Here is a 12,493-nt window from a genome sequence, read left to right as displayed (position 1 = left end):
GGCCGCGCCCGGGAATCATTTTGGTGATTTAACCCCCAATTCCAAACCTTGATGCTGAGTGCCAAGCAGGGAGGTAATGGCTCCCATTTTTATAATCTTTGGTATGACTCGGCCGGGGTTTGAACTCACGACCTACCGATCTCAGGGCGGACGCTCTAACCACAACGCCACTGAGCTGAATAAGATAGTTTTAGCATTTTTAATAAAAATAAAAAAAATGTGATAAATATTATATTTTTCAAAATTTCTCTGTGGTTTTCAGCAGAAAAAAAAAAAGAGTAGGACACACCTGGTTAAACCTGTTTAATCAAAATGACCAATATGCATATTGATAGTTACTTTTGACAGAATTAACATCATAGTATCTAGTAAAATAGTGCCTACAAATGACATTTACTTGGTTGGTAGGTTAGTAGCTAACATAACATTATAATAATATTAGTAATAATAATAATAATCATTGTAATGAGATAAAATGTTTGCTAACATTAGCTATAGCTAGCTAAAAGGCAAATTAAACAGCAACAAGTTTCAGATATCAAATCACAAACAATATTTCTAGGATTGCATAATGTAAGTTAATGATAATAAATAACTTACCATGGCTAGAAGAAGGCTTTAGGTTGAGATATGTTTGTTTAAGTAGGACGGGGGGCCGAGAAAAGTAAAGCTTTATCAGCCATTAGAAGTCCAAAGGGTAATGACTTTTTCAAAAATAATAGAAGAGTCCCGCCTACAAAACACTTATCTTTCTTCCTGCTAACTTCACACCATGCTCTTACAACAGACTTTATTATCTACAGAGTAATAATAATAACATCAAATAATCAGTAATCACGGAGAAGGCATCAGATCGGTTTTGTTCCTAATGATGTTAAATTCGGACATATAGCAGTGTTGCCAGAAGGGAAAAGACAAATTATCGTACCAGGAGATTAAAATTAACGTTGTTTTAAAATAGTATTAAGTATCATACATACCAGATTTGATGTTGCTCAGGACCAGTTGCGAATGTAAAACATTACCACCAACGGTGATTAGTATAACTACAATGTACAGTGTAATGCAGTTTTACTTTTAAATAAACTAACAAAAATGTTGGAAAACAACTGGCAACGTTGGCTATATGGCGCCTCCATTTGGTTGTGAAGAAGCTCGTGGGAATGCACAACAAGGTTGCCAGACGATGATTATCGAGAAGTTGATGATCGACCACTAGATGATTATCGTATTTGTATAATCATTTCACCCTCTATATGGTTAATAATTTAAAAAATAAAACAAGATATGCAGTATCTTGCACCGCGCCGAATGATGTTGTGCATTATCTCTGGTGCGACTTTGCAGCCAGGTGGGGGAGCTGTTCCACCATTTACAGATTTGTTCCCAACAGTGCCTATATATATATATATATACACACACACACACACACACACATATATATATATATATATATATATATATATATATATATATATATATATATATATATATATATATATATATATATATATATATATATATATATATATATATATGTATATATACAGTATATAGTAGCACACACATATATATCATATCAGTCATGAGCAAACTATTGTTATACTTTCCTCACAGGACAGTATTCCCACCAGGCGCTGCTAAACTATCATTCAATTTCAGAGTAATTAAAATAAAAATATTTTATTGTTAATCAAAAGGAGATGGTAAAAAATTGTTGACAAAAAATGCGTATGACATATTTATAACAACTGGAACAAAACAGATTAATTTACCTCTCAATTATCCAGCAGCATGTAAAAAGCAAATACATGATGGAATCTTAATATCTAGTACAAGTTGATAACACTTTGTTTCATATAACTAGAAGTTTAACATTGAAAACTAAAGAGTATGCAGTGTATGTCACTGTTGTACAAAGCAATGCAGAACACATTCACTTAGATAACCTATTGGAGTAAGTGTTGACCATTAAAATTTGCATCTTTTAACTGGACCAGCTATTCATTTTCCATATTTGAGTGAAAAGATGCTGGGAGACTGTCTGTCTTTAAGCACACCAACAACAACCTCTTTGCTTTTATTGGCTTCATTTTCAGGTCTCCATTGCATCCCAGGAGGTTTTGACATTTGACTTGTGTTTTGCTTGGCTCTGTCCACTGGACTCATCCAGCAGTGAAAGGTCCAGCTCAGGCAAAGGGACCCTCCAGAACTGAAAAGTGTTATAAGTGCAATCTTCAGTATCAGCTGAATCTACCTGAAAAAATAAAGAAGATGGAATTAAGGACAAAACCTACATATGTTCACTATAAAAAGTCAACATTTACACAAGTCGTTATAAAGTCAAACTTTTTTTTTTGTAAAGTACAATATTTGTTTCAGGCAAGAACCCCCGAAAACAAAAGAGTGCTTATCTGTCGTGGGCTTGTTGGAAACAATTGGAAATAAAAGTGCAAACAGTATAAATAACTGAAATTATGAAAAAAACTAAAAACAATTTGGAACAAAGCTTTGTGCATATAAAATAATCATAACCTTTTGGTAAACCAGGGGTGTCAAACTCATTTTAGCTTAAGGGCCACATGGAGAAATATATATGCCTAATCCGGCCCGCAAGAAACCCCGGCAGTAAACCCTTGTTTATCGCTGTTATTTGGTTCCCGGCCTGATTGTGGTAAATTAATTTTCACTTGGTGGGAATTATCAATTATAAAACAAATATTTTTATAGCAAGAGCATAAAAAATGTTTACAAACTTCTGCATACGAATTGGATTATTATGAGCCCTCTAGACCAGGGGTGTCAAACTAATTTTAGCTCAGGGGCCACATGGAGGAAAATCTATTCCCAAGTGGGCCAGAATGGTAAAATCACGGCATGATAACTTAAAAATAAAGATAACTCCGGGTTGTTTTCTTTGTTTTAGTTTGGCCAAAAATAGAACAAGCACATTCTGAAAACGTACAAATCACAAATAATCTCCTGGACAAAACACTTCAAGTTTGTTGAAAATTCTGAGGAAATTGGTGCAGTTGCAAAAACACAATGAGCTTGGACTTCCTCTCAGTGTAACTACAAAGCCAGAATTAAACTTTAAATCAGAGTCTTTCTGGGATTGAACAAAAAACACAACACACATCTGCGCATACTTGCCAACCCTCCCGAATTTTCCGGGAGACTCCCGAATTTCAGTGCCTCTCCCGAAAATCTCCCGGGACAACCAATTTCTCCCGATTTCCAGCCGGACAACAATATTGGGGGCGTGCCTTAAAGGCACTGCCTTTAGCGTCCTCTCCCACCTGAAAAGGAGACTATTATATATGTCTCCGTTATCCATAAGTTTATCTATAACCCATAAAGTAGACAGGCACGGAGCCATTTCTCAGCGTGTGTTTATTCCAGCCGGCACGTTAATACACTGACACACAATATCCGGATTCCCATCATACATTGCTTCAAAACTACGGCAAGTAGTCATGTCAAAAATTTCCAGCCGGACAACAATATTGGGGGCGTGCCTTAAAGGCACTGCCTTTAGCGTCCTCTCTCACCTGAAAAGGAGACTATTTCTATTTCTATTATCCATAGGTTTATCTATAACCCATAACACGGTGGCCGAATGGATATTAGTACTAACCTTTAACAGTTAATTTTACTCATTTTCATTAATTACTAGTTTCTATGTAACTGTTTTTATATTGTTTTACTTTCTTTTTTATTCAAGAAAATGTTTTTAATTTATTTATTTTATTTTATTAATATTTTAAAAAAGGACCTTATCTTCACCATACCTGGTTGTCCAAATTAGGCATAATAATGTGTTAATTCCACGACTGTATATATCAGTATCGGTTGATATCGGTAATTAAAGAGTTGGACAATATCAGAATATCGGCAAAAAGCCCTTATCGGACATCCTTAATATATATATATATATATATATATATATATATATATATATATATATATATATATATATATATATATATAAGAAATACTTAAATTTCAGTCAATTCTAGCTATAAATATACGCCCCCCGCCCCCCCCATTTCCCGAATTCGGAGGTCTCAAGGTTGGCAAGTATGCATCTGCAGTCCCCTCCAAGGTTTCTCATTGAAACCCATGGGTTGAGTTTTCCCTTGCCCAGGTGTGGGATCTGAGCCGAGGATGTCGTTGTGGCTTGTGCAGCCCTTTGAGACACTCGTGAGTTAGGGCTATATAAATAAACTTTGATTGATTGATGATTGATTGAGGGGGGCAAACTTACAAAAGTTAGCTGGTGACCAAATAGCCTACCCCCCCTCCCCCCACACTGAAATAAATACATTGTTTTAAAAGTATATACAGATACTTTATGCAGTACCCCCAAGAGTGACTACAAGAAGACAAGAACCCATATTTGGAAGCAGTGATTTACTGCAGTGTACAGCTCTGGTAATGGGTACATTCGCACCCACCTGCCCAAATGTACTTCAAAATGTAACAACAAAATAAATATGACTTTTTTTTTTGTTTACTAGGGCATGCATATATAATATGCATTAGTTTGACCATTTAAAATCAACGATAATAAAAAGAAGATGCTTGGATATAGCATAAAAATGCCCCAAAAACTTGGAAAAACGCGATTCATAGCGTTACTTTTTGGTGTAACCATCATGAGCGTTCTGTTCAGATATATTTCTTTTATATTTTGATAAATCATCATATTTATGTATTACTAAATTTAAATAGGTATTGATCAATCTTTAAGTTGTGTGTATTTGATTTCAGTTTGCTATTGACATCTTATTTAGAATTGTAGTTGAAACTTTTACAACCTTGTGTTGCGCTCACGATGGCGTAACCAAACTAGATTTAATTTAATGATCTTATTTTGAATATTTATTCCCTTTTTTTACATTTAGTATATTTAAATATTCATTTATAAACATTGAATACATTTCAAATATCAATAAAATGCAATTGCCTTCATCTTATAGGGCAGGGGTGTCAAACTCAAATACAGAGTGGGCCAAAATTTAAAACTGAACAAAGCCGTGGGTCAAGGTTGAACAAATTAACCTTTTAATAGGGACCCAAACAAGTTTTGCATTGAATATTGAACAAGCAAGGCTTGTATAACTTTTATAACTTTATTCACACCAAACAAGAATGACAAACACATTTTGGGAGAACATCCGCACAGTAAGACAACATAAACACAACAGAACAAATACCCAGAATCCCATGCAGCACTAACTCTTCCGGGCTGCAATATACACCCCCCGCTACCACCAAACCCCGCCCCCACCCCCCACCCCCCTCCGTGCGTCGGTTGAGGCGGGCGGGGTTTGATGGTAGCGGGGGTGTATATTGCAGCCCGGAAGAGTTAGGGCTGCATGGGATTCTGGGTATTTGTTCTGTTGTGTTTATATTATGTGGGCTTTGTACCGAGGATGTCGTTGTGGCTTGTGCAGCCCTTTGAGACACTTGTGATTTAAGGCTATATAAATAAACATTGATTGATTGATTGATTGATTGATGTGTTACTGTGCGGATGTTCTCCCAAAACGTGTTTGTCATTCTTGTTTGGTGTGGATTCACAGTGTGGCGCACATTTCTAACAGTGTTAAAGTTGTTTATATGGGCACCCTCAGTGTAACCTGTATCGCTGTTGGCCAAGTATGCATTGCATTTACGTGTGTGTGCGTGCTGAAGCTGCACATATGTGACTGGGCCAGCATTCGCTGGACTGTGTGCAAAGCGGACGTGATGAATTTTGGGAGGGGCACTGAAATTTGAGAGTCTCCCAGGAGGGTTGGCAAGTATGAGAATTAGCGGTGAATGCGGTGTTACCGCGGCACCGCCGCTGAATATAATCGGCGTGCCAGCTCTGGTGTTAATTTGATATCGCCTCAAGGGCCAATTGAAATTACGCGGGCCAGAGTTTGACACCCATGTTATAGGGTAATAATTTTGCCACACCTAGTGTGTGTGTGACAATCATTGGCACTTTAACTTTAGTTACACCAAGTCATGAGCGTAACACTAAGCTTCATCATCCATCCATCTATCCATTTTCTACCACTTATTCCCTTCGGGGTCGCGGGGGGCGCCGGAGCCTATCTCAGCTACAATCGGACGGAAGGCGCTTTTGACTTGTAATAGCTCTAATTCTGGTGGTGTTTTATGCTTTTTTTCTTTTTGGAACATCCATCCATCCATTTTCTACCGCGTATTCCCTTTGGGGTCGCGGGGGCGCTGGAGTCTATCTCAGCTACAATCGGGCGGAAGGCGGCGTACACCCTGGACAAGTCGCCACGTCAACGCAGGGCCCTTTTTGGAACATGTACTATACATATAATACAATAAAGTCCCATATAAAATTATGTTTCTAGCAATACTTTAATTTTGCCTTTGAAAGTAACACTCCAATGTCCATTAGTGGAGCTGTACACTGCAGGTATAAAAGGAGGTTGTCCCGTTTAAAAGCCTTATTTTAATGGGTAAAGGGTGACATCTTGCGGTAGAGATACAGCATTACACTGTCTTTCGTAACCAAGTGACAACATTCACACACTTGGGCCAATTTAGTGTTGCCAATCAACCTATCCCCAATGAGGAGGCAACTTGTCCAGGGTGTACCCCGTCTTCCGCCCGAATGCAGCTGAGATCGGCTCCAGCACCCCCCGCGACCTCAAAAATGGACAAGCGGTAGAAAAGGGATGGATGGATGGACTACAACGCAGATAATGTCAATGTAATGGCAGTTGACTTACTTCATCAGTGACTTCAGCTATGGCACCCACGACGTCATCTGACTCTTCTCGACGTCGTTTCTTGGTCGTTGAACCTGACGACGTAGCGGAGAAACTTGCAGAACATGCGTGTGACGTAGTCTTGTCGGAAGCCGCGTCAAGTGGTTCGGTCGTGTTGCGATACAGACGTGATGGTTCTTCGCGTGTCTTTTCCGAGCAACATGGCCGTTCTTTGACCGACAAAGCTGGCGTGCACGGCGGGCTCACGTCCCCGTGGTAAGCCATGCTCTCTAGCTGCAGGTCAGCCAGGCAATGAGATCGAAAGCTTCTCTTCGCGGGGCGGTCGGAAACTAAAGTGACCTCGGCGTGTCTTTTCGCCATGAAATTACAATTAGAGTTGCACAGGGGAAAAAAACACTTTTCGGTCAATTCATTCGCTAAACATTTGACTCCGGAAGTGAACTGCGTGCGCAGAATTCTCGACTGCCAATGAAAGCATAGCAGAGATAGACTCCGCCCATAAGGACATTTTTTCTCCTTTAGAACTTTATTTCAACAACAATACGGTACAAAACAAATATGGTTCAGAACAGAAACAGAAACACGAGGGAAACCAACATATTCTATAATTTTTCTAAAATAAAAATAAAAAATTAAAAAACTTTCCACTCTGTGTGCGTATTACGGCCGCCATATTGGAACTGTATGATTAAGATTTATTTTAGACAATACTTAAGACTTTTTATTGTCATTCAAATTTGAACTTTACAGCACAGATAAGAACGAAATTTCGTTACATAAGCTCATGGTAGTGCAGGATAAAAAAGCAATACGGTGCATATATGAATAAATAAATATATATAAATACTATATAAATATATATATAAAATAAATAAATATCCATCCATCCATCCATCTTCTTCCACTTATCCGAGGTCGGGTCGCGGGGGCAGCAGCCTAAGCAGGGAAGCCCAGACTTCCCTCTCCCCAGCCACTTCGTCCAGCTCCTCCCGGGGGATCCCGAGGCGTTCCCAGGCCAGCCGGGAGACATAGTCTTCCCAACGTGTCCTGGGTCTTCCCCGTGGCCTCCTACCAGTCGGACGTGCCCTAAACACCTCCCTAGGGAGGCGCTCGAGTGGCATCCTGACCAGATGCCCGAACCACCTCATCTGGCTCCTCTCGATTTGGAGGAGCAGCGGCTTTACTTTGAGCTCCCCCCGGATGACAGAACTTCTCACCCTATCTCTAAGGGAGAGCCTCGCCACCCGGCGGAGGAAACTCATTTCGGCCGCTTGTATCCGTGATCTTGTCCTTTCGGTCATAACCCAAAGCTCATGACCATAGGTGAGGATGGGAACGTAGATCGACCGGTAAATCGAGAGCTTTGTCTTCCGGCTCAGCTCTTTCTTCACCACAACAGATCGATACAGCGTCCGCATTACTGAAGACGCCGCACCGATCCGCCTGTCGATCTCACGATCCACTCTTCCCTCACTCGTGAACAAGACTCCGAGGTACTTGAACTCCTCCACTTGGGGCAAGATCTCCTCCCCAACCCGGAGATGGCACTCCACCCTTTTCCGGGCGAGAACCATGGACTCGGACTTGGAGGTGCTGATTCTCATCCCAGTCGCTTCCCACTCGGCTGCGAACCGATCCAGCGAGAGCTGAAGATCCTGGCCAGATGAAGCCATCAGGACCACAGCATCTGCAAAAAGCAGAGACCTAATCCTGCAGCCACCAAACCGGATCCCCTCAACGCCCTGACTGCGCCTAGAAATTCTGTCCATAAAAGTTATGAACAGAATCGGTGACAAAGGGCAGCCTTGGCGAAGTCCAACCCTCACTGGAAACGTGTCCGACTTACTGCCGGCAATGCGGACCAAGCTCTGACACTGATCATACAGGGAGCGGACCGCCACAATCAGACAGTCCGAAACCCCATATTCTCTGAGCACTCCCCACAGGACTTCCCGAGGGAAATATAATAATATATATAAATATATATAAATAAATAAATAGATTACTGTACAGATAAATATATTGCACTTTTTCACATGCGTCCACGTTTATGGATGTATGTTATATTGTCTTTTTTATTCCAGCGAGTTAATCTATTTTGTGGGGAGTTTAGGGGATAATTTAATTATGATGCGTTCAGGAGTCTTACGGCTTGAGGGAAGAAGCTGTTACAGAACCTGGAGGTTCTGCTTCGGAGGCTGCGGAACCTCTTTCTAGAGTCCAGCAGTGAAAACAGTCCTTGGTGGGGGTGGGAGGAGTCTATGCAGATTTTCTGAGCCCTGGTCAGGCAGCGGCTTTTTGCGATCTCCTGGATAGGAGGAAGAGGAGTCCAGATGATCTTTTCCGCCGTCCTCACCACTCTCTGGAGAGACTTCCAGTCTGAGGCATTGCAGGCTCCAGTCCAGACAGAGATGCTGTCTATAGTGCCTCTGTAGAATGTGGTGAAAATGGGGTGAGGGAGCTGTGCTCTTTTCATCCGACGCAAAAAGTGCATGCGCTGCTGAGCTCTTTTTATAAGAGCTCCGGTGTGTAGGGACCAGGTCATATTGTCAGTTATCTGCACCCCCAGGAACTTGGTGCTGCTTACTATCTCCACCGCTGTGCCGTTGATGAAGAGTGGAGCGTGGCTGGACTGGTGCTTCCTGAAGTCAACGATGATCTCCTTGGTCTTGTTGACATTCAGGACCAGGTTGTTGGTTCTGCACCAGTCAACCAGATGTTTCACCTCCTTCTTGTAGTCCATGTTGTCACCCACATCTGCGGTCCTCTCCAAGGTTTCTCATAGTCATTCGCATTGACATCCCACTGGGTTGTGAGTTTTTCCTTGCCCTTATGTGGGCTCTGAACCGAGGATGTTGTTGTGGCTTGTGCAGCCCTTTGAGACACTTGTGATTTAGGGCTATATAAATAAACATGGATTGATTGATTGATGACCTCCAGCTTTGCTACAGTCAAAAGTCAATTAAAGGCCTGGTTAAAAGTAGACCGATTTGTGATCACACAAATAAACACTATGATATAAGGTGATTTAATCAACGTAATAATATGAGCACTTAGACAGTATTTATCTGTATTTTTCCATCCTGACATTTTATTTAGGCTGTGTGTATTGCAATATATATATATATATATATATATATATATATATATATATATATATATATATATATATATATATATAGATAGATAGATAGATAGATATATATATATACTCCATCCATCAGTTTTCTTTCGCTTGTCCCTCTTGGGGTCGCGGGGGTTGCTGGAGCCTATCTAAGCTGCATTTTATTTTCATTTTATGATTCTTTTTAAAGTAATAACGTGTTTTTTTAAGTCTCTTTTAATTACCGCAATGTTAATGACACTCTGGTGGTGATCCTGATGTTTCCCTGTTTTTATTGTTAATGTTATTTAATTGTATGTACAAACCCCGTTTCCATATGAGTTGGGAATTTGTGTTGGATGTAAACATAAACGGAATACAATGATTTGCAAATCCTTTTCAACCCATATTCAATTGAATGCACCACAAAGACAAGATATTTGATGTTCAAACTCATACTTTTTTTTTTTTTGCAAATAATAATTAACTTAGAATTTCATGGCTGCAACACGTGCCAAAGTAGTTGGGAAAGGGCATGTTCACCACTGTGTTACATCACCTTTTCTTTTAACAACACTCCATGAACGATTGGGAACTGAGGAAACTAATTGTTGAAGCTTTCAAAGTGGAATTCTTTCCCATTCTTGTTTTATGTAGAGCTTCAGTCGTTCAACAGTCCGGGGTCTCCGCTGTCGTATTTTACGCTTCATAATGCGCCACACATTTTCGATGGGGGACAGGTCTGGACTGCACGCGGGCCAGGAAAGTACCCGCACTCTTTTTTTACGAAGCCACGCTGTTGTAACACGTGCTGAATGTGGCTTGGCACTGTCTTGCTGAAATAAGCAGGGGCGTCCATGAAAAAGACGACGCTTAGATGGCAGCATATGTTGTTCCAAAACCTGTATGTACCTTTCAGCATTAATGGTGCCTTCACAGATGTGTAAGTTACCCATGCCTTGGGCACTAATGCACACCCATACCATCACAGATGCTGGCTTTTCAACTTTGCGTCGATAACAGTCTGGATGGTTCGCTTCCCCTTTGGTCCGGATGACACGATGTCGAATATTTCCAAAAACAATTTGAAATGTGGACTCGTCAGACCACAGAACACTTTTCCACTTTGCATGAGTCCATCTTAGATTATCTCGGGCCCAGAGAAGCCGGCGGCGTTTCTGGATGTTGTTGATAAATGGCTTTCGCTTTGCATAGTAGAGCTTTAACTTGCACTTACAGATGTAGCGACAAACTGTATTTAGTGACAGTGGTTTTCTGAAGTGTTCCTGAGCCCATGTGGTGATATCCTTTAGAGATTGATGTCGGTTTTTGATACAGTGCCGTCTGAGGGATCGAAGGTCACGGCCATTCAATGTTGGTTTCCGGCCATGCCGCTTACGTGGAGTGATTTCTCCAGATTCTCTGAACCTTTTGATGATATTATGGACTGTAGATGTTGAAATCCCTAAATTTCTAATAAAGGCATCTATTAGCCTTTGGTTAAAACCTGACACATTTTACATACTATTTATATTTTTAATACTGTGTGATGTTCCTGTTTTAAATAAAGAATTTGATTAAAAATGTGTTCTAGTCAATGGCTCTGGTTGTGCGTTAATATCAAAATATAATTACATTTAAATTGAAATCTGAATACTTAATGCATTTCATTTCTTTATATGATGTAAAACCATGTGTGGCCTCACCTTAATCTAATATATGAAATCCATGCACCTATATGTCCTTCACCGCATATGAAATCCATCCACCTATCCATCCCATAACAATAGTGTTGTCCTGAAGTGTCTATTGATATTCCATCCATCCATCCATTTTCTACCGCTTATTCCCTTCGGGGGGCGCTGGAGCCTATCTCAGCTACAATCAGGCGGAAGGCGGGGTACACCCTGGACAAGTCGCCACCTCATCGCAGGGCTGTCTATTGATATTACCACATATAATGTTTTGCATATGACGAGTGTTTACATTCCTCTTAGAGAAAGTTGACCACCAGTTTTAGGTAGATAGGGGTATATCATTGTGGGCAGGTAAAGTACCGGTATGGACATTACATTTGACATCACATGTGGATACGACTAGTTCTAACAAGATAAAGGCTTGTAAATTGGCCCTTGGTATGCAAAGTGACAGCTCCATCCGTAGGAAGGGACCACATGTTTAAGTTAACGCCAACATTTAACTAAGTTATGACCTAAAACTGAGGTTTTCACTTACACACACCAACATCACCTTACGTGGTCAGGATGTATGCAACTTGCTTTGCACACACTGAAAGACATGAGATGACATCATTGGGGACAACTGGCGGTTTGGCTTCTCCAAGGGGGGGAGAGACAACTTTTGGTTAGACCTCTTTATTAATTTATTTTATGTCATCTGACCGCATTAGACACATGTTGCTCCACAGCCAAGTAGCAAACAATCTGATACATAAGCTTAATTAATTTAATTATAATGTAAGGTCAACATATTTAGAATAACATGTATTTGACTACTTCATAAATCAAGTTAAATGAGAGGAACAACGTTGAATACTATTTAAGGAAAAACAGAGTATTAATAAATAATGTATACAATGCAACCTATATCTTAAATAACACTTCAGGAA

General features: G+C 40.3%; 1 protein-coding gene across 1 annotated transcript; it reads right to left on the bottom strand.

Annotated features, from left to right (window-relative positions):
• Nucleotides 1-1,667: 1,667 nt before the first annotated feature.
• Nucleotides 1,668-7,216, bottom strand: LOC133622928 (uncharacterized). The gene is made up of 2 exons (XM_061985784.1): nt 6,762-7,216; nt 1,668-2,257 (listed from the first exon to the last, which is right to left on the bottom strand). Exons 1-2 carry the CDS (start codon nt 7,119-7,121, stop codon nt 2,096-2,098), a joined length of 522 nt encoding a protein of 173 aa, XP_061841768.1. The 5' UTR covers nt 7,122-7,216; the 3' UTR covers nt 1,668-2,095.
• Nucleotides 7,217-12,493: the final 5,277 nt, after the last annotated feature.

Source organism: Nerophis lumbriciformis, linkage group LG12 (genome assembly GCF_033978685.3).
Source record: "Nerophis lumbriciformis linkage group LG12, RoL_Nlum_v2.1, whole genome shotgun sequence".
Classification (NCBI taxonomy): domain Eukaryota; kingdom Metazoa; phylum Chordata; class Actinopteri; order Syngnathiformes; family Syngnathidae; genus Nerophis; species Nerophis lumbriciformis.
The sequence above is the reverse complement of the archived record's forward strand: the minus strand, read 5'-3'. Positions and strand labels throughout refer to the sequence as shown.